Source organism: Camelus bactrianus, chromosome 26 (genome assembly GCF_048773025.1).
Source record: "Camelus bactrianus isolate YW-2024 breed Bactrian camel chromosome 26, ASM4877302v1, whole genome shotgun sequence".
NCBI classification, from domain to species: Eukaryota; Metazoa; Chordata; class Mammalia; order Artiodactyla; family Camelidae; genus Camelus; species Camelus bactrianus.
The window spans coordinates 16,192,841-16,216,522 of NC_133564.1; the positions used below are offsets into that span (position 1 = coordinate 16,192,841).

General features: G+C 43.9%; 1 protein-coding gene across 5 annotated transcripts in view; it reads right to left on the minus strand.

Moving 5' to 3' along the window:
* The window catches only part of ENPP6 (ectonucleotide pyrophosphatase/phosphodiesterase 6), an 85,297-nt gene that overhangs the window by 56,133 nt on the left and 5,482 nt on the right, over window positions 1-23,682 (minus strand). For 2 of the 5 annotated variants that reach the window (XM_074353310.1, XM_074353309.1), the window contains exon 2: window positions 22,195-22,322. In XM_074353310.1, coding sequence (XP_074209411.1) covers window positions 22,195-22,258 — 64 coding nt within the window. In that variant the 5' untranslated portion in view covers window positions 22,259-22,322. Of the gene's footprint in view, window positions 1-9,645; window positions 9,962-22,194; window positions 22,323-23,682 lie in introns of those variants that run through there. The other 3 variants (XM_074353311.1, XM_074353312.1, XM_074353308.1) reach the window with 2 other exon arrangements.

Consider the following 23,682-nt stretch of genomic DNA (forward strand, 5'->3'; position numbering starts at 1 on the left):
AAAGTAATGTCATTCACAACAACATCCAAAAGAATAAAATGCTTAGAAATATTTTGAAAAGAAGCGCCAGACTTGTGCACTGAAGCTTACAAAAGCACTGTGGAAAGAATCTGGAACCTGAATAAATGGGCATTTCATGTTTATGGATCAAAAGACTTAATACTGTTGAGTTGGCAAAACTTCCTAAATTGTTCTATAGATTCAACACAACCTCTATCAAAATCCTAGCTGGTTTTTTTTTCCCCCAGAAGTTGAAAAGCTCATACTAAAACTCATTTGGAAATACAAGTGACTCAAAACAGTCAAAACAATCTTCAAAAAGAAGTACAAAGTGAGAAGACTTAGGCATCCTGATTTCAAAACTTACTACAAAGCCACAGCAATCATGACAGTGTGGCCCTGGTATTAGGATGGACACATGAAGTAAAACTGAGAGCCCAGGAGTAAATTCTAACATGTGTAGTCTGGTGATTTTCTACAAAAATATTAAGAAAATTCAGTGGGAAAGGAACAGGTTTTTTTCAACAAAAGATGCTAGAGCAACTACCTCACACCATACACAAAAATTAGCTCAAAATGTATCACAGACCTAAATGTAAGAACTAAAAGTACAAAACTCTCAGAAGAAAACACAGGAGTAAATCTTCATGATGTTGGATGAGGCAATTATTTCTTAGATATGACACAAAAAGTATAAAAAGAAAAGACTGATAGGAGCTCATCAGTATTAAATGCTTTTGCACTTCCAGACACTTCAAGAGAGAGAAAAGACAACCCACCACCTGGGAGAAAAGTGTTTGCAAATCATAGATCCATATGAAATATCTATCCAAAATGTACATTTAAAAATTCCTGAAACTAATAATAAAAAGGCAAATAACCCAATTTTAAAAAATGGATAATAGAGCTTGAATAGATTTTCCCAAAAAGTTATCAAATAGCCAATACACACGTGATGTTAAGCATCTTAGTCATTAGGGAAACACAAGTCAAAATCACAATGAAAAAGCTCATCACACCCACTAGAATGACAATAGTGAAAAAGGAAAGCCAATGACGAGTGTCCTTGTGGACGTAGAAAAATGGGAAACTTCATATATTGGGAATGTAAAATGGCGCAGCCATTTTGAAACACAGTTTGGCAACTTCTCATCATGTTAAATATAGAATTACATGATCCAGCATTTCCACTCCTAGGTATCCCCTGGGCGTAAATGACAACATATGTCCACACAAAGACTCGCACATGAACGTTCATAGCAGTGTTATTCACAATAGCTGAAAAGTGGAAACGACCCAGATGTTCGTCAGCTGGTGAAGATTCCACACAATGGAAACCTTCTTACCAGTGAAAACGAATAATGTGCTGATGCAACATGGATGAACCTCCAAAGCATGATGCTGAGTGAAAGCAGCCATACACAAAAGAACACAGATTCTGTGTTTCCATTTATAGGAAATGTCCAGAAAAAGGCAAATCTCTAGAGAAAGAAAGTAGATTAGTGATCACCCAAAGGCTGGCGGTGAAAATGGAGAGAAACTAGAGGGCACAAGTTTTCTTTTTGGAGTGATGGAAATAGTCTAAACTTACATTGTGGTGACAGCTGCACACCTCTGTAAATATACTAAAAGTCAGGGAACTGTATACTTACAATGGATAGATTTTATGATGTGTAAATTATACCTCAGCAACTCTGTTTATCAATTTTAAAAGATCAACTGACATCACAACTATATAGATCCACATATAGGTCCTAATTAGTGTGTGGAAACTAAGTTAGATCCTCCAGATTCCCAGCTACACAGCCAAATACCAGCCCCCAAATCCTCCAAATGCAGGCTTTACCTGCAAAGCCTTGTCCCTCCTTTCCGTCTCCCTGTTGGTCTCCAAAACCTGCTGCTCCACGCAGATTCCCTTTTTTGTTTCTTTTCTTATAATTTTTCTGTTTGATAATACTGTCCATCTCCTGTAAAAACTTTGTCTCTCCTTGATTAGTCTGACCTTGTTTGACCCCTGGTTTTCATTTCAGGTCTTTGCTAGAATGGTCTGTGATAGGTCTTTATCTCTTGTCACCTTTGGTGTCTCTTCTTCTACATCGTGTTCCCCAAATGGACGAAGGCCCCCCAAGTTTTCATTCTGACTCCTTTCTCTTCTCTCCACACAACCCTCCCAAGAAGCCTCACCTACTCTTGTAATCCCCCCATATCTGAGGACGACTCTGAAATCTGTATCTCCAGGCCTTCAAGGCTAGAAAAGAAATCACTGCCCAGATGTCTTGCAAGTGCCCAAAGTGTAAGTCTTAGATATCGTTTTGAGATATATTATTGAAAAATTAGTCAGTTCTCTTTTACACTGACGAATGCATACTAGAATGGACTATGAAAGTCGCCCACAGAAATGTTCAGGGAGGGGTGTCATGGTTTGGGATGAGGCCAGCTGGCCAAGCTTCAGGGGAATGGCCAGACTGGAAGTAAGCAGAACCTGGAATCAGATCCACCCACACAGCCCAGCAAACCAGGAAGGCCTTGGGTGCTGGGAAGTCCCGGATGACAGGCTGAAGGTGGCAACGGCACTCCCTCAGACTCTGGGGATGGAGGAGAGGACTTAGAGGCCGACGGGGTACGGCCAGAGGAGCCCAGGAGCCAGTGAGACTGAAACCGAGCTTGGCAGTGGAGCCTCAGCAGATGAGGCTCGGCAACAAAATTCCAGAACCTTGAAGAAAGAGAAACAGTACAAGGCTTCCGCCCTGGGGTCGAACAGGCTGGGATGCTCAGCTGCAGACGTTTACATGAGTGCTCACCATGACCCCACTTGCCCTCCTGCTCCAGACCCGGCATCACGGAAGCACTCACTCTTGAGGCAGGTGCCGGGGGAAGTCACCTCATCGCGGGGTAAAGTCTGGGCAGTATCTCTGCCCAAAAGCCTGCTTACAACTTCAGCCCGGGCAGCCCTTTGTCCAGGTGAGTCTGCCCACACCTGGTTCCACGACTTGTCTGTCAAACCCTCTCTCCTGGCTACGGAAAGGGCTGAAGACGGGGTGGGTGGTGATCAAGCACAATATCCAGCAAGAGCCAAAAGCTACACACAGGACCCAGAGGAGCCCCAGACCTGCCCCAGGTCCTCGCCCGGGAGACCGTGGACACAATGGCCCCATTCACAGACCGGGACTCTGAAACATGAGTAGGTGCTGTTTAAAGTGTCTCTGAAATAAATGTTAACATGCTGACTCAGGCTCCCTCCAAATCCATTTTAAATGTTCTTTAACCCATTTCAGGCGCAGCATTCTGGAGGAAGCAGGTCCCGAGAGCAGCGTGGTCCAACCAAACCCCCAGAAGCCTTGGCAGGAGGCACCTGGTCCTATCAATCAGCGGTGGAGTGGGGGGACGTGAGACCAGGGAGAGACCAGCCATGGTTTGGAGACCACAGTGGCTCCGTGCGGGGGAACCTTCTGGAAAATGCTTTGCTGTTATTATAATCAAAAGCTTTCACCACGTGTTTAGCTTTGCCCACTACCCTCACTGTTCCCTTCCGGGAGCGGGTCTCCAGCAGCTGAACGCCATGTAACAAGAACACCCTCTCATGGTCATGGAAGCCAAGAGAAACATATTTTCTGAAAAGTGGCACTTCAGTGTAGAGAGGCCCGTTGATGGGAGCTGAAATAATGATGTGCCAGGAGAGAGTATTTTTCTGACCTCTTGGAACACTTTTTTCTCCGAGCTTGAGCCGGTGAGGGGTCTTCACAGCTTCTGCTGCCCGACACCTCACCTACCCAGCCTGCTTTTGTAGGCGGTTTAATCAGGACCCATGACACACACTGGAGTTTTAAGTGGAAACGTGAAAAGATGTTGCTAGATGTCCCTGGGAAGTCAATGACAAAAGTTAGACAAAAGTTCATGCAGATGAGAAGGCAGATTTAATTGTGTGTTTGTGTTAATTGTGTATTCCCTCTACCAGCTGTAGGGCAGGCAAAGAGATAAGAAGTACATTTAGTGGGGTCCACTGGGACCCACAGGAGCAATTTCTCTCCTTGACTCCCATGATTATTCTACATGTTTCTGGAACTCTCCTTTCGGATACTGTCTTTGATCCCCTAAAGGGCGAACTCCCAGTGAGCGTCCTACTCCAACTTGAAAACTATTCTGTTGAAAATTTACAGCATCAAATAAACAGCCCTCCAAACTTTCCCATCTCTGCTCGTAGAAGCCCCAGACTTCTGAATATCTTGCAGCCTTGGAATTGATTCAGATTCCCTTCCCTTCAGTTCTTCCCTATTCATTCGTCAGCCAATCAGCAAGTCCTGCCTCTAGGGCGCTCCCCAAGTTCAGCTCCTCACTTACAACCCATAATAAAGAAGAGATGCTGGAATGTTTGAAGTAGAAAAAAAGGGAAATGTGGAGCCTATTGGATTATCTTCTATTCAGCTTTCAAAGCCTTCTAACAATTGCATGTCTTTTCTTTTCTTATAAAATGCGACTAATATCCATTCGGTGCCTGTGACACAAGGCACACGTGTTACAGATAACTCCTCCCCCTCGATGGGAGGACTATACATCCTGAACTACTGGCATCAGGCTTGGCGATGTGATTTGCTCTGGCCAATGAAATGGGAGTGGATGTGACCTGTGCCGCCTCCGAGCAGAGCAGTTCAGCTTTATTACATTGTTCTGCTACTTTCCCTTCCCCTCTGCCATGTGAGAAGTGTGTCTCATTTAGAAGTTGCTTTTTCAGCCTGCGTCTCCAAATGAAGAGGAAATGGGGCAGTTAATCGTTCAAGTCCACGTAGGTGAGCGAAAAATAACCCTTAGCTGTGGTAAGCCTCTTATACAGCTTGTTACTGCAACATGATTTAGCCTAATCTTATTGATAAAGTGAGTAATTTTTATAATGGTGGTTTGACACAATGGTTCTCATCCTGTCCTCACCACAAGCCGATTGGGTAAGCTTTACTTTCTCCATTCCACTGATAAATAATATTAAAACTCAAAAGAACTTGCTCAAATTCTGCAAGTCAAAAAGTGAGAGAATAGATGAAATTAGATCTTCTGCAGTAAATCCATAACTCCTTCCACAGCACCATGTGTTGTACATTGAATTGTGTTCCATAAAAAGATGTGGTGAAGATTCTATCCCTTAGTACCTATGAGTGAGACTTTATTTAAAAACAAATCTTTGCAGATGTAATCAAGTTAAGACGAGGTTGAGAACACCAACATCACCGGTGCTCTTTTAAGAAGAGACACCCAGGGAGACTGTCGTGTGACAATGGAGGCAGAGGGAGTGACGCATCGATGTATCTGCAAAGCAAAACCACCAAGGATTGTTGGCAACACAAGAAAGCTAAGAGAACGGCATGGAACTGATTCTCCCCTGGAGCCCTGAGAGAGAGAGCATGGTCCCGCCGGCACCTTGATTATTTTAGGCCACTGCACTTGTGGTAATTTGTTACAGAAGCCCTAAGAAACCAAACACTGTTGACTACCTCAATTTCAGGGCACAAACCATTAGAAGTTCTCAGTAAGTAGGTTTGGGGATGGACGTGGTCTGTCCCAAAAAGCCTTCCTTCCTTCAACGGCTGCCCAGTGTCCCCGGCCTGTCAGCGTTAGGTTCCAAGAGCCGTCATAGCCAAGTCCCACAGCCCAGGTGGCGTGAACACGAGAACTTTATCTCCCCACGATCTGGAGGCTAGAAGTCCCAAATCCCCAAACCAAGGCGTCATCAGGGCTGGTCTTTCCTAAAGCCACTGCTCGTCAGCTTGCAGGTGGCCACCTTCTCCATGAGTCTTCGCGTGGTCTTTCTTCCATGCCCAGCTGTGTCCTCATCCCCTCTTATAAGGACATCAGTCATACCGGGTTAGAGCGCACCCTAATGATCTCACTGTAACTTAATCACCACTTCAAAGACCCTGTCTCCAAATGCAGTCACATTCCGTGGCACTGGGGTTAGGACTTCAACATACAGATTTGTGGGTTGCCCAAGGGGACACAATTCAGCCCATAAACCATTTCATGTTTCCAAACATCAAAGGAGCCTCTCATGAGCCTGGCCACTGAAGCACTCTGGAGTGGAGGCTGAGAACACAGGGGTGTTGCCAGCCCCATCCCTGGGCCCAACAGCAGGACCGCACAAAACGTGGCTCTCACTGCCCTCTCACAGTTGTTCGCGTGGTTCTGAACCATTTGCCTTGTTCGTGCTTTACTGCTGCCTCTGCCTCCTTGGCTTCGGCAGTCTCGGCTAGAATTAGGCTCTCTCTCAGGTCCTGCTGATGACTGCTGTTCTGGGTAAACTTCCTCCCAACACCCTCAGGCCTCTGATCCCCTGCTTTGACACAGCTCCCTCCTCATGGGTGACTTTCCTTTCAACCCTCTTGCTGCCACCAACCTTACAGTCAAAGCGTAAAACAGAACTGATAAGCGTATTCTGAGGTATATAAGATTACTAGGCATAAATGGTAATCAGTGCACCTAAATGACTGCTAATTGCTTTCATAAAGCAAAGCATAATTTCAGTTTTTTCCCCTCCTTGTTAGTTTAGGACTATCTGACATCAAAATAATAATCAACAAGATCCCTGAAAGCCTGAATGTTTTAATCATTATTATAATGCTTCTTCATCAGGATAAATTTTATTTGGAGAAGACAGAATCATCAAATTGGTGCCATGATGAAAAGTAAGGAGAGCCAGAGGACAGAGCATGATGGAGTGGCTGGAGGGTGGCCAGGGAAGGCGTACCCACTGCAGTGACTCCGGGGAAGAGATCTGAAAAAAGTGATGGAGCAAACCTTGGGTCTTTCTGGGGAAAAGCATTCCAGTCAAAGGGAACAGCAAGTTCAAGTGTCCTGGGATGGGACATGATCACTATTGGGATTCTGGTCACATCTGTCCCAATGCAAACACATTTTGAAGGAGAAAAAAAAAAAAAAACAGCCACTGTGACTTCATGTCAATGACTAGGCTAGATGATTTCCAAGGTTCCTTACAAATCCTGTGACTGTTCCCTTCCCATCACCATCCACAGGGCTTCCCACAAAATTCTCCTCTCCAGAGAGTTGCAGTCATTTGCTTGATTTCTTAGATGTCAGCTTCCCTGGGGGTGCCAGTCCTAACTTTTTCTAAGTTCATGTCTGCATCGGGCAGCCCCAGAGACTCTGGCCTGACTAGGACCCAGAAGCCGAGGAGACTGAGGTTCAGCGCAGTGCGACGGCTTGCCTGAGGTCCTCCTGACCCTGCGAGGACCCCAACCGAGTTCTCCCAGCTCCAAGGCCAAGTTCTTTCCAATAACCCATCACCCCTCAATATGCAGAGAGAAGAACGCCAAACACTGCATGTCTTGGGGGCACCGAGCCCCGTGAGGGGATCAGATCACAGTCTTCCGGGTGGATCTGAGGAGCCCTAAAACAGCACACCTTTTAGGACCAAAAGGATCTAGCACGCTCCTTTTGTTGGTTCATAAAACGCTCACATGCTTAAACCACAGTTAAGTACAATTCCCAACGGATATATCCTTCCTTGTATGAAAAAAGAGGAGTTTTTCAACTTCAGGCAGAAAAATAAGCATGGACATTGCGGGAAATAGTCTAAATGTAGCCCCGAGTCCGTTCCGGGGCAGTGGAGAGGACAGCAGCTTCTCGGCCGGGCATCTCCCGGCCCACAGGCCCGCCCCCAGCCTCCGGGTCCGCTCAGTAGGTGCGAGACACGTCATCCCCAGAGGCGTCTGCACATGAGCACGGGTCTCGCTGGACACATCCTGTGTACAATGCTGCTTCTACACAAGTGAAAAAGCCAACTAAGTACCGAGCAAGCTCTCAAATTAGATCATGCATTTTAGCATCTAAAACTATATTGGCATAACATATATGGAGAGCTTGTGGCTTCAGACTTGGTTTGAAAGTGAAGGTGAGATCTTTGTCACACCTTCATGGGACCTCCTCTGTCCCATCATGGAAAGGGCCCGTCTGTAGTGACTGGACCAAGGAAAACACACACAGCCTGAAAAGAAAGTGTCTCTGTGTGACTAAGGCTTTGTGCAAATTAGTCCTTGTGCCGAAATCAGGAATGTGGGGATGAACAAAGGTCCGTGTCACTGGCTTGGTTTCTCCGGGGAGGCTGAAATGGTCCCTTTTTGCTCACTGGAGACTGACTTGCTTAAATGAATTTTGTTCATCTTCCACTGAGACTGAGCACCCTGCACGTGGCAGCTTGTGAATTGAGTCTCCCAGCAAAGCTGAAAGACAACTGGTGAGAGGGGAGGTCTGTGTGTGCGAAATGCCTTGCACAGAGCCGGAGTGGGGCTGTGACACACAGTAACATCTGTGTGTGGCCCAGCAGCCTGCAAACGGCTTCCCTGCAGGGGGAGAACCGTGCCAAGTGAGGACCAGGGCGCTCTTGTTCCTCCTCTTTATCTTAGGGATGCTGATGGTTGGTCTGTTGGGGGAGATTTTTTAAATGAACAAATAAATTCCTTGCTTGTGTGCAGTCTGGATTTTTTTTCCTCTCCATGCCTTCATTTCTAATTCTCCTAAGTATCTTTCCCTGTTAATTTGATGGCATTTTTATGTACACATGCACACGGTACCCAGGCATAAAGTCAGAGATAGCCATTTGTCTTCCCAGAATCCTTGGGCTTTGCTGTCCTGTGGAGATCCAGAGTGAGATACGAGACTTCTCAGCCCCTTCCTGTTAACATGATTTGCAGCATTTTCCCTCTGCTCAGAGCACATGGCTGAGATCTACACAAGCATCAATAACAGTGCATTCTTAACAGCCTCCCTGGACAGTTGGGTAAATTCTTTCTGAGCGCCTCTAGCTGGCCCTTACAAAGGTTAGCTGAGAAACAGACTAGAAGCTAGGAATCCCACTGTGTGAGCAGAAAGGATATTCTATTGCACAGATAGGGGATCAACTTCATGGAATCGCATTCGGCGTGCTGGCAATCCTAAGTGAAGGTCATCTTTAGGCAAAAACCAGCTTTTCCAAGCCCAGGCATGGTCTAGGTTATCTGGCGGGGGGGTTGGGTTTGGGGTTGGGGTTGGGGTTTTGTTTTGTTAACAGATGCTAGAAGTTAAAAATGGGAATCTGAGCTACCAATTTTTTTCTTTTCTATGTCATTTTATCTGGCTCAAAAAGGGCAAAAGAAGGAGCAAGTAGCATTGCTAAGTAATACTTCAGGTGATGGCCTGAAAATTTCCTCTGAGTCATCCAGGGTCCCACGTGTAACTTTCACAGTCTAGCACATGACAAATAAGCCAAAACACCTCCAGGATGACAGACGACTGCAGAGCAAAGGGACACAAGGAATCTGATCGAAACAAATGAAGACCTGTTGACCTTTTAAACTTGAACTGAGAAAACGCAGAGTTGGCTAGAATTTTTTATTTGTAAAACAAGTAACCACTTAAAAAATCATCTATTCACATAGTTCTCTGTTCTCTACACTGAGGACAGAAACAGGTCCTTGGGAAAACTTTGGAAAACAACACACCCATGAAAAAAATCTCAGCCACAGACACACACTTCTCACTTATCTCTGGTGTCCCAAAGGATGAGGGAAACTTGAACTTTTAAATAAGACTTTAATGCCAGGTGCTAACTGTTCTTCTGGGACTCCAGCCCACCCCTGCCCACCTAGAAGACGATCCGGTACTCACCAGTCATGAGGGTGTAGTAATTGGGATAAGAGAGACTGGGGAAGTCTGGAGTCAAGTAATCCACTTTTACTCCCCTGCTCACGATCTCTTTGAAACCAGGCAGGGACTCCAGATTCTCATCACTGATGTAGTCTGAGCGAAAACCATCCAGCAGAAACACCAGGAGCTTCCGGCGGGCCGCGGCTGGCTGCGCCAGGCTGAGCACAAGGACCAGCAGGAGGGCCCCGAGCTGCACGGCCATGCTGCCAGGAGCGTGTCTGAGCCCGGCTGGCACAGCCGTCCCCTTGCAAAGACCGAGGATGGAGAATCTGTAGCTATTCTCTCTTCTAGGGGCTGGACCTTGACTGCTGGCCTTCCTGAGCCAAGTTCACTTTCAGAATTTAAAGGTACAGCACCCCCTTTTAGAATCCTCCATGTTCACCCTTTACTAGAAAGTCCAGAGACCGACTCCTTCAGAGAAGCCAGGTTCCCAAACCCAGAATTAACACAGAGGGGAGCAAGTGCAACCTTATTATCTGGTGAGAATGTTCCAGAAATATAAGTACCCACAGAGAGGTGGAATTTTAGAAGATGACAGGAGTCAACCCTAACTTTGCCGTTGGGCTAACCCAAGGGAGGAGCCAAGGAAAAGGGTAATCTTTTAATTTGCTGTTATCCACGGCTCTGCCCAATTTAAACTCTCTCACGGACGTTTCCACTTACAATTTAGTAACGCAAACCTCTTCACTCAGGATGGAAACAAGAGACAATCAAATTCGGTGGGCGTATCTGTCAACTTTTCAGCAGGGCCTCCATCTCCATATCATTTAAAAACAAATTGCTGGTCTGTGCCTCAGCCACTTATTTCCTCGTATACATTTAGAAACAGCATTTATTGTCTTATTTTTCAAGTTGCCCGTGTCCAAACGCAGCTGGAGGAGGAGGTGGCTCTGAGCAGAAAGTCCCAGAGCTGGACCGCAGAGCTGGGTCATTACTGGCAGACGGGTCTGAGGAAGCACAGCCCCACGAGACGGAGCTGGAGGCAGGGAGCTGGAGGTGGACAAGCCGGGCTAGAGATCACCATGCAGGCCTTATGCCAAGAGGGCCTAGGCAGAGGGGGGACTCAGAGGCTGAGCAGGAGGTCGATGAAGGGGGGCCCGGACACAAAGCACCAAGTCCAGAAGCCCTGGGTCCCCTAGGGTGGGACTTACCCTTGGCAGAAAATTAAACGTAAAGGCTTATAAAATGTGCGTGGCCCATAGCAAGCACTTAACAAATGCTAACTTATTAGCATTCTAACGTTGCTTGGAACTTGGTGAAACTTGCAAGGCTCAGGGCAAAGCTTTACAGGGACTGACAGCAGTCAGACACCAGCCACTCTGACCTCAATCAGTTCTAGCATGCTTCCCCTTCCTGCTGCCCTCTGCCTGGGCCCTCTCTTCTTCTCCTGTTCTACTGCGTTTAAGTGAGAACGCTGGTCACCTTCTACATTGTGCTGAAAAAACAAGGAAACACCTTGGCCAAATGACCATTTCCATCTCAGCTGGCTGAGACAGGAATCAGATTTTATTTTTCTAATAAAACGAATGCTTTTTACAATTAAAAAATTAGAGAAATAGGAGAGATTATTCTTAACTTTTACTAGTTTGCAAACACAATGTGATTCTTATTTCTTTGAGTTGCATTGTATTGTTATTCCAAACAAAAGGAAGGAAGGAAAGAGAAAAGAGAAAAGAAAAAGAAAAGGTGCTGCCGAGCTGATGGGCCGCCCTGGCAGTGACCATCACACACATCCTGATCCAGTTCCCTTCCTCAGGGAGGGTTCAAGGGGGCAGCAGGCAAAGCTGGCTGGATGTGCTGTCAGTTCCTGAGCAGTTCCGGGGCTGGGGGACTATGGAGATGGTGTGATCATGCAAACCCACGAGTTGCCTCGGGAGTGGCCCCTGGGCTCTGCTGGGGAGAGAGTGAGGACATTGGATTTTAAAGATGAATATAAAAGTGGCATCCAGCTTTCCTCTGTCACTAGCTGGAGCTGGAGGTACAACCCGGAATATGGCTCCCTGAGAGCCTTACCCAGCTGTTGAGGAGGGCGATCCTTAGCTAACAGGCTCCAAATTAGAGTGGCCACAGGTCGCCAGAGGTTTCCAAAGCTCCAGAGACAGTGCTGTGATGTGTCCGGCGGGGGAGCACTGCTGATGTGTGCTATATTGTTATATGATGACCATAGTGTTTTATGACAATATTTAGAGAGTTTCTCTAAATTTTAGATCAGTAAATTATTGCAAAGAAGCACCTTTAATATATACACCAACATATGAAGAAAGAAAGGATGGAATTCAAACCAAGGAAATACCAGCACTGCCTGTAGTCAGACTCCTGGTCTTATATCTTGCAGCCTAGAAAAGGTTGGATACAAAAGCTAAAATGCAACAGATCAGAAAATGTGGTTAATATGAAGTGCCCAAAGTCTTGTGGTCCAAGACCTAACATGTCTGTTATTGGATGTCCTCAGTTGGGGGTGGTTATCAGCGTCTAATACTTTTTAAAAGCACGTCTTGCCACTTGTTTTTCAAGGGTTAACAGTGCTCTAAGGTCATTATCCACAGGGGTTTAACCCAGAAAATGCAGAAAAGTAAAAAGCTTCCTCCAGAACTTGGTACGACCTTTGCCCTGAAAACCGCTCCAGGTCTTGCCAGGGACAGGAATGAGCTCTCAGGAATGTGCTGTCCAGATCTGTCAGCACTCTGGTGCCTCGCCTCCATGGAGAGGCAGGTGAGATGGCAGGAAAGAGTCTTGGGTTTAGAGAAAGAGGACATGACTCTTAGAGCCTGGGTTCTGGCAGTAAGCAGTTGTGGGATTCTGAGAAAGCTGCTGCCTTTCCATGCTTTAATTTCCCCTCTGAAAAGTGACAGAGGCTTTAAGGTCCTTTCCAGCTATAGAATCAATCAGATTCAAAAGCTGTGACCCAAGTCAATCCACATCGGTAACATCAAACTCCATTGATCCTGTTAATCCATCCCATTTTCGTCAGTCCATGTTGGTCCATGTCAACCCTTACCTTCCCTAGAAATCAGCAGTCTTAGATCCTCAAAGTTCTTGCCCCAAACCCTGACCATGCCAAGTGTCCCATTTGCCCTCTCTCTGCTCAGGCCTTAATACATTTTAAAGGACTGAAATCTTACAGAATATGTTTTAGATCCAGGATAATATTCTAAAACTAAGACGAAATAAAGACATTTTCAGATACACAAAAGCTGAGAGAATTAGTCACCAACATACTACAAGAAATACTAAAGAATGGCCTTCAGGTTGAAGGGAAATAATATAAGATAAAAATTAGATCTATAGGAAGGAAATAAGAGTATCAGAATTGGTAAATAGATGGATAAAATAAAAGGCTATATATTTTTCTTTTCTTAATGTCATTAAAAAGTATTTAAAGTAAAAAAACACTATATGGGATGTATAATTTATAACTTATGAAGAATTAAAAGATATAAAACACAGTAGCTTAAAAGACAGGTGTAGGACATTTAAATGGAATTAAACTGTTGTCACTTTTTTTTCATTTATGAAATGGGAAAAGTCTGATATAAAAAATAAAACTAAAGTGGTCAAATATTAACTCTAAGTAAACCATAACAAGGATATATACTGTAATGCCCAGAACAACCACTAAGAAATAGCACAAAGAGGCACAGCTAAAAAGCCAGCAGAGGAGCAAACTACCCCAGCATAACGAAGGCCAGAAACGACAGGCCCACAGCTAACAGCATACTTGATAGTGAAATGGGAAAGCTTTCCCACTAAGACCAGGAACCAGACAAGGATGCCACTCTCACTACTCCTACTTAACATAATGATGGAATTCCTGGCAAGAGCAATTACTCAAGAAAAAGAAATAAAAGGCATCCAAGTTGGAAAGGAAAAGAAAAATTGTCTGTATGCAGATGATATGATACTATATATAGAAAATCCTAAAAACTCCAAAAAAATTTTTAAACTAAATATATTACAACTAATACATGAATTCAGTAAAGTTGCAGGGTACAAAATTAACATACAAAAACCAGTTGCATTTCTATCCACTAGCAATGAATTATTTGAAAAAGAAAAAGCTATCTTAAAAAAACAAACCCCATATACAATAGCATCAAAAATAATAAAATATTTGGGAATAAATTTAACTAAGCAGGTGAAAAATCTGTACACTAAAAATCGTAACATACTGATAAAAAACTGAAGAAGACACAAATAAATGAAATGATATACTATATTCATACATCAGAAGAACTGAGTATTGTTAAAATATCCATACTATCCAAAGCTATCTATAGATTCAGTGCAGTCCCTATCAAAATTTCCATGGCATTTTTTACAGAAATAGGAAAAACATTCCTAACATTTATATGGAACTATAAAAGATCCTGAATAGACAAAGCTATCTCAAGAAAGAAAAACAAAGCTGGAAGCACTACACTTCCCAATTTCAAACCTTACTTGAAAGCTATAATAACCTAAACAGTATGGTAATGGCATCAAAAGAGACACACAGACCAATGGAAAGGAATTGAGAGCCTCCAAATTAACCCACACATATGCAATCAACTGATATTTGACAAGGGAGCCAAGAATACTCAATGAGGAAAGGATAATCTCTTCAATTACTGATGATAGGAAGACTGTATCTTTACATACAAAAAACAAGACAAAACAAAAACTGCACCCCTGTCTTACACCACTCACAATAATTCACTTGAAACGGATTAAAGGCTTAAATTTAAGACCCCAAACCATAAAATTCCTAGGGGAAAATATAGGAGAAAAGCTTCTTGACCTTGGTCTTGGTCCTAATTTTTTGGATAGGACACCAAAAGCACAAACAACACAAGGGAAAATAAACAAGTGGACTATATCAAACTAAAAAGCTCTGCAGAGCAAAAGAAACAATAAATAAAGTGAAAGGGCAACCTATGGAGCGGGAGAAAATATTCACAAACCATCAATCTGATAAGGGGCTAATATCTAAAATATGTAAGGAACTCAACAACTCAATAGCAAAAAACTAAACAATCCAATTAAAAATAGGCAAAGGGTCTGAATAGACATTTTTCCAAAGAAGATGTACAAATGGCTAACAGGTACCTGAAAAGATGTTCGATGTCACTAATCAGAAGAATGCAACTCAAAACCACGAGATACCAGCTCAGACCTGTTAGAATAGCTATAATCAAAAAGACAAGAGAGAAGTGTTGGCAGGATGTGGAGAAAAGGGGGCCACCGTGCGCTGTTGGTGCGAATGTTAACTGGTACAACTATTATGGAAAGCAGGATGGTGGTTCCTCCCATATGATCCAGTAGTCCCATTCTGGGTGTATATCCAAAGGAAATGAAATCACTATCAAGAAGAGATATCTGCTCCCCCATGTTCGCTGCAGCATTATTCACAATAGCCACGACATGGAAACAACCTAAGTGTCCGTCAATGAGTGAAAGTATAAAATGTGGTAGGTATATACAATAGAATAGCATCCATAAAAAAAGAAGGAAATCTTGCCATTTGCGACAACACGCAAGGACCTTGAAGGCATCATGTTAAGTGAAGTAAGTCAGAGAAAGACAAATTTTGTATGTTCTCAGTTACACGTGGTATCTAGGAAACCAAAATCACAGAAACAGAATAGCATGGTAGTTGCCAGGTAGCCCTGGAGGGTAGGGGGAATAGGGAGATGCCGGTTAAAGGGAACAAACCTCCAGTTGTAAGTTTGGGGGATCTAATGTACAGTCTGGTGACTGTAATTAACAATCCTGCATTATATACTTGAAAGTTGTTAAGAGAGTGGATCTTAAATGTTACCACCACACACACACAAAGGGAACTTTGTGAGGTGATGGTGGTGTTAACTAACCTTATTATGATAATCATTTCATGATTATATTGAATCAAAACAAAAAAGAGAGAGAACACTCTACAAAGTATTTTAAAAGAATGAATTGGAAGTAAATGTCTAGTTTCTAGAATAGATCTCAAGAACAACGTGAAGCGAGAAAAACAAGTTGCAGATGGATACACCCAGTATAAAATCTTAACATAAAAGCATGCAGCACAATACACCATATAACAATAGTACCAACACCACAGAAATCACACACACCAAAATTAGGATTGAGGTTTTTTTCTGCAAGAGAGAAAGGAGAATGAAATCAGAGAGAGAGGTACACGGGGGGTTTCAACTTTGTCAGTAATGTTCTATTCATTTAAAAAACAAAATAAAAACCTGCAGTGTATATATCTGACAAAATGCTACAATTTTACAAACGTGAGGGTTGGTCCAAGGGTGTTGCTTATATTATGCTCTTGGATTTTATGCAGGTCAGAAACATATTATAACTTTAAAAAAAAAATCAGCAAGCCTGGTGATTAATTGAACATGTGGGTGGTAAGGGAGAGAGAAGGGTCTTGGATGAGTCCCAAGTTCTGCCTTAGATGATGGAGTGGTACCATTTGTCAAGACCGGTACTGTAGGAGAATTGCCATCTTTAAGCAATCACCTCATCGTATAAATCGGAAAAAAGAGGGAAGTTAACCTAATTCAAACCATGATCCAAGGTAACAAAGGAACTTTATCTTCAGACTAGAACTAGGGAAGTGATCTCAGCACAGCCGTCAAGAGTGAGCAATTCTGAGCCTTGGCTCAAATACTCTCGTACAAATGACCTAATGTTCTCTCTTTACGTCTTTGCTGGATAAATAGAAATCATCATGTGTGCAGAGGGAAATAAAATGGATTATTTAATAATTACATGAAAGTTGAATGTAAAACCTCACGTAAAACCAACAGAACCCCACCCCTCAGTGTTTTTCTTTGTAAGGGAACTGAAAAAATGGTTACTCGAAGGAATACATTTGAGTTTGCGTTAAATACATAAAATATGAAGGGAAAATGCAGTGGCACGTAAACCGCGCTCAAGAGTTGCCACATCGTGGTTGCTGTTAGATGGGAGGAACTGCTTTGAAGAAAGGAACTAGATGCACAGAATTATAGAGCCGTGAATATGAAAGGGAGTGCAGAAATAATCCAGTCGTAATCTGTTCATTCTGGAGCAGAGAAAGCTGCATGTCAAACAGGCACCGGAACTTGCCCACAGGATCGCAAAGGGAAATTAACGGCAGAGTTCGGAGTGGGTATCGTCTCCCATATTAATGCTTTTCTAGATTTCAACTTTATCTAATCTGCCTCTCACCCCAGCCCCTTTCACTGCTTATCTGCCTGTGCACATATTTATTACTTGCTTTCAATGATTCAGGTTCACAATCCCCTATCTGAAACTCTTGGGGCCAGCTGTGTTGAGCTGAGCGCTCTTCCAGTTGGGAAAGGTAACGCGGTGCACACAGAGTACATCATATAAGCACCTGCAGCATCTGAGGCATCGGCCGGTAATCAGATGTGTTAGTGTTTCTAGAGAAAAACGTACACATGTGCACACCAAGTGGGATAACTAAAGATCATAAATAGCCTCACAGCAGACCCAGGTGAGTGTATGCCACCCAGTCAGTGTCAGGTAAGATCAGGATTTTCCTCAAGTACGTTATCAAAATGTCTTCAGAGGTTTTTGAATTCCAGAATGGTGGACAGGGACGTAAGCTTAATGTTTGGGAGAAAACTCTAAATGTACTAGGGAAAGATACACACTTTGCTCTCAGTCTACCGGGCTCGGCGAGGCCCATCTGTGTAGAACATTGTTAGAAAGATAGAAAGGAGGGGTATAGCCAGTCCTACTTCTGCCTTGGGGCCCTGCCAGCTCCATTTCTGGTCCACGGTATCCTTTCTGTGAGCCCCCTTTTCATAAGGGGGTCTCAGTGAGATGGATCTTTGCACCAACAACCACCACTAAGACTGCTAGCTGCCAAGTCACACAAAGTACCTCTTTCCTGCCCAGGGTCTCACTCAAGGGTTCCAGAAAGAAGTCTCCAGTTTCCCTCCTTGAGAAATTTTAATGAATGTTAACTATGTATCTGCCTGAACTGGTTCAAGTGGAAACAGAAGCGGTCCAGACCCCCTAGGAATACACTCTTCAGACCCATGTATGTCCAGTCAGAAGAGTTCAGTCTTGGTTTGACCCAGGCTGTCCCCTGACTGCAAGGGGCTGACCCCAGATGTCTGGTTACTGGGAGTCTGCTCAATGAAGAGATACGTGCAGTGAAGCAATTTGCAAATATTAATTCATTACAGAGACACTTTAACTTATTGAAACCAGTGACTAGTTCTGAACACCAAAAGCTGTTATCATGCAAAAAAATGAGCACAGCACTCAGACCTTCTGCTCTAAAGGAGTGAAGTACACACATCAGAGGATGTATCTTCCAAGACAATGGACGCTGCCTGCAATTGAAGTTTCATTTTCAATCTGGTTATGGACGTACAGTCAACAAAACCGTCAAAGAGCATGACATGGGTGTCAGGTCTAGGAATTGGATGCACTGAATACCAAGACTGAACTGCCTGCTGAAAACAACCAAAATACAGAGTGATTCCTTGAACATATTTGTAAAATGCATTCATAATCTCACAAAAAAGACATTTGAACTCACGGAATGCAACCTCCTTACTACAGAATTTGCATTTTTTAAACTAGGAGCAAATACTGCGTCAGGGAACCCAGAACTCTAACAGAGCAGAATCACCCCAGTTCCCATTTCAGAATGATATTGTCAGAGGACGCGCAGTTGTAACAGGGTTGGTCTGAGTAGGTAACAGCCTCCGTTTTAGACTCTATGTGACAGCTCTTGAAATCTCTGGGATTCTATGTTTTCACATAGCATCAGTTCTAATAGTCCATTGGGCTTTATCGCCACCAAGTTTACTGTCAGGGAGAAAGAGAAGATTTTTTTAAATGTTAAGTTGCCAATGGCTAAGTGAAAAAGGACCTTTGCTTTGAGTGGTACAGGTGACTGTGGAAGAGGGAGCCGTGAGGTGATGGGGAAAGCTGCTCACTGAGGTCTGGGCTGAAGATAAGCGTGGGTATTGTCCCTTTCATTGTCCCCTGTTAGGTCTGCCCTGGATACCGTTTCAAAACATGAATAGGACTTCATCTGCCTATACCCCCAACCTGAGAAATGGCCTCAGTTCTTCAAAGAGCTATCTCCCTCTAGTGGACAAAGGTATTTTTAAAAAGACAGAAGCCTGCGAAGGAGTCTGGGTCCACTAAGAACATAAAACCACTACCATTTTGTGGGAAATATGTAAATAATCCTTCTAGTTGGAAACATCATTACAGCACGTAATTTTTAAGTTTTCTCACTATAAATCCAGGAATGATGAAACCAATGTCAGAGGGTTACCGAACGAATCTGAGCATCATCAAATGAAACCAACACAGGAGACCGCGATGTTGCAGCTGGGAGGCTGACGAGGCTCCCTGGTGAGGTGCTGGTGACAGCGCAGCAGCATAGAAGCCGAATTGAAAACAATGATGTGTCATGAGCCCTCATTATCACTTCCAAATAGATGAAACCAAGAACCTTCCAATTTTTGGAAGTTGAGACTATGGAAGTCAAAGATCAGCTGTAGGGACTGCTTCTGACCTTTGGGACTGGGGAACTGGGGGCCCTGCAGTAGGTGGAATAATGCCCCCGTCCCCGAAGGTGTCTACGTCCTAAAGCCCTGGAGTCTGTGTATAAGGTAGGTTACGTGGCAAAGAAATTAACACAGCAGATACAAGCAAAGTTGCCGGGGAGATTATCCTGGATCGCTGGGGTGCATCCAACGAGATCACAAGGGTCCTTAACTGTGGAAGAGGGGAGCAGAGAAGGTCAGGGTGATGTGTCATGAGAACTAGAAGATCTTGAAGAACTGCTGCTGGCCCTAAGGAGGGCAGAAGAGGACCGTGAGCTGAGGAATGCAGAGGCCTCTAGAAGCTGGGAGGTCAAGGAATTGGATTCTCCCCAAGAGTCACCAGAAATGGATGCAGTCCTGCCAGCATCTTGATCTCAGCCCCGAGAGCCCCACCTTGGATTTCTGATATCCAGAACTGTAAGACAATAAATCTGTATTGTTTTAAGCCACCAAATTTGTAGTAACTTGTTACAGCAGCAACAGGGAACTAATGCATGCCTTAACTGCTATCTTGGAAGAAACAGAGAATACTGTTAGACCTTGAATTTACTCTGTTTGGAAATGACCTGACAGTAGGCCTCGCCTTGGGTCAGAAGACTCAAATCTGATGAAGATTCAGACGGAAGAATATGGACCCTCCAGGGCGTAATTACTCCACACTCCTCCCCATCTCCCCACTCTCTTCTGGAAGCCTGGCCCAGCAGTAAGCCCATTGGCCTGTGAACTCTGTTTCTCCTCTTGCAAAGTGAGAGGGTTAGACTAAAGAATCCTGTTGGTCCTCTTCAGCTCTCCAGATTCTATGGCTCTGCAAGTTCTGAGCCTTTCAAGCCGTTGATACAGTAACAACCGTGACACTCCTGCATCGGCAACTCTATCTGTTCCATGATGGGTTCCCTCCAACCAAGACAAGGAAGGCTTTCCCGGACATTTAGCTGGGAATCCAATCCCTTCTGTGCAGGAGAAAAAGGGGAGAAAACAATAGGTGTTGCTCCAGACAAGCCACCCCGGCCTGAGGCTGAACTTTCAGCTGTAGATAAGTTTGTCTTTTTTTTTTTCTTTCTTTTGATTCCACATATGAGTGATCTCATATGGTATTTTTCTTTCTCCTTCTGGCTCACTTCACTTAGAATGACATTCTCCAGGTCCATCCATGTTGCTGCCAATGGCATTATTTTATTGTCTTTGATGGCTGAGTAGTATTCCATTGTGTAAATATACCACACTTCTTTATCCAGTCATCTGTCGATGGACCTGTGTGTTTGTCTTGAGTATTTGATATAAACCATTAAGAGTTAGGCCTGTCCTTAAATGAGGGCCTGTTCTACATGGAGCAGGGACAGAGAGTATCTGATTTCCCCTTCCTGGAACTGGAGACTCCAGGAGTATTCATTAGGAATTTTGCTGCTGTGGCTGCAAGAGAAGGAAAGCTGACTTGGGGGGGCCTAGGTGAAGAAGGAGGCCATCCTCGGGAGCGTGGAGATCTCAGTGTACCCCAGACAGGGGCAGGATGCAACTGGGCTTCGTGACGCCTGTCCTAGCAGGCTTCTCCTACCATCGCCTAAGTTTCATCACTGCCATTGGCTCCAGACTCTTCAATGGGCTCTTCTGGATACCAGCCTGTCCCGTCAGCTCCTGAGTCCCTCTTCCAATCAGCAGGACTGATTCCCTCCCCACATTCCAAGTTAAGAGTCCAGGAGGGATTCTCATGGGCCTGGTTTACACAGGTAGATGCTGAGGACCGACCACTGGGACCAGGGCTGCCGTGGTCTCATTGGCCTGATTTGGGTACAGTGCCCACCCTTGGATCACTTGGCTCTGGGGAGGGGCAGGCCTGAGGACCCAGAGCTGTTTCACTGCTCCTGATCAGGGCCCTTCTTGGAAAATGAGCAGAGTGATCACCGGTTACCTCTCACTGCAGCCCCCACCCCCCAGCCAGGATGGGCATGGGAAGTTGGGGAACAGCCCTCAGTTTACAGGGTAGATTACAGAGGTCCAAATCGTCAAAGTCCCAGAGAACTTGGGTAATGGAAATGTGTCCAAAACATGGAGTGTGAGACACAGAGCATCACCAGAGGAGCAGCAATAATCATGTCAGAAGCAGTGGCAGTGGCAGTGAGAAAAATACTACTACTATTCACTGAGCATCTATTTTGTACCAAACATACACAAAGCACTTTACACGCACTGCTTCTTATCCTTTACAGCCCTGCAAGGTGCGTGCTGTTAGTTCCACTCTGCGGTAAGAGAATTAAGATTCACAGACGTTAAGAGACTCTCCTGCAGCCTCAGAGCTAATAAGTGCCAGAAATGGTCCTCAAATGAAGGGCCTGGAAAAAGGATGAAGCAGGATGAAGCAAGGCACTCAGGAGGTCAAGCTCCTGTGATTCCCTGGGCGATGGGCTCAGAGAAAGAAAGCCCTTTAGGAGGGATGTGCAGAGCCTCTGGGCAGGGAGGGAGCCTTTAAGGAAACAAGCCAGGACCTGAGCTTCCGTTTACAGGAATCTGTGCTCAAGAATATGGAGCAACAGGAAAGGCAGGCTTCCGAGAACGAGCGGTCAGAAAACAGAGCCGGTGACACAGAGTTTCGTGAAGCAAAAGACTGCACTCAGTGAGTTGGGCAGGCTTGTCTGTTTGCTTCTGCCTTAATTCTCTGTCCAATATTGAATGCTGTCAGTCTTCGCTTGACTGCAGCGAGTCATAGAAAACATTACATAGCTTTAACGACCTATGTAACATTAATGGGCCATATACTGATAAAAGCAAGGATTCCTTGACATTCAACAGATTATAGCTCAATTTGAAGCAAATGAAAAACATTTAAGTGTAAATCAATTTAGTAGTTTTATAATTATCTAAACAAACTTATTTCCTAATAAACAGGCCACACTTCATATACATTTCTAATCCTAAATCAATCACTGACCACCAAAGTAAAGGTCACTTGGTCACTTACTTTGGGCAGACTTTTTCTTAAGTGTTGTATTATCATCACTGATGGGAGGGAAATTTAGCCACATGCTTCTTGAGCCTGGAAAACATTCATAATCCTTGGCCCAGTCATCTTCTCTCCCGGAATCCAATCTAAGGAAATAATTAGATATAGAGAAAAGATTCATGTATAGATATGTTCACATTAGCACAGTCTAATACAGCAAGAATACTGGTTATAGAATTCCATTTTATCAGTAGAATTGAAAATTAAGAAACCATTAAACCTCATGTTATCAAAACTTAATGTTTTGGGAATATATAATATAATGTTAACAAAAATAAATGGGATGCAAAACTAGAATAAATAAAATGTCTTATGTAAGATACATATTTATTTTACATAATATATTTAATAGTACACATATGTTACGTCTACATACACATATCACATAGAAAAGAAAGTGATAAAGAAATACACTAAAAGCTAACAAACAGTTTTCTCTAGGTGGTGCGATCGTGAGTGATTTTTATTTTCTTACTATTTTTTTTTCTGTTATTCAGGTTTCTCACATAAGCCTGAAGATCTGCCAAGGAGAAAAGAGTATGGTGGCCAGGGTGACACAAATTGGATATAGAAGTGTATGACAATTATACATCCAATTGTAAAATAGCAAACTGACATCCTTTTAAATTTCTTAAAACAAATACATAGTGGCAACAACAAAAAAATACGATCATGATGAAAAATTTGGTACAAGTACAGAAAAGTAAAAGAATCAAGGAAGAACCATCCAGAATTCCCCTGGGCAGAGGGCAACGCTGGCACTGATATCCTGAGCTTGACCAAGTTAGTGGCTTTGAGCCGTGCCGTGGAGTCCTGCTTTTGCCATGCAGACACCAAGGAGCTGTCATGGTGGACAGCGGGGACTGACTGGGTCCTCCAGTCCAGGTGGGGCGTCAGAACAGAACCCCCTTCCCCACTTTGGTCAAATCATTTGCATATTAGAATTTCACCTAATAGTCTACCTGAAGAAAGGCTCCATGGTAAACTACAAAAATAACATTCAGATCCTTCCCTATTAAACCTTGTCCCTAAAGCTAAAAATTAAGGTTACTTGCAGTTTTCTCTATTGTAATGGAAGGCTGCATGAACAGCTTTGTATGAAGAAATCTTTACCTACATTTCTGCCTCTATGGTTGAAATTCCAAGAAAAGGGTAATCATTTTCACAGCTCTTGTTGCCAAGATGCCCATACAAGGTCAACCTGATTATATCCCATCAATATGCCCATCTTGCCACACCCTTGCCTGCACTGAGCATAATTAAAAGCCAAAACCAAACAAACAAAAAAAACCCCAAACTTTTAGTTTGATAGATTTAAAATACAGCCCCTTATCGGGCTTGCCCACTCTAAAGACTGAGTTTCCTCCCCCTTGGGTACCTCTTCCAAGAACCCTTCCATCAGCAACATCTGCGGCGCATGTCCCCTGTGAAGAGGACGCGGGCTCC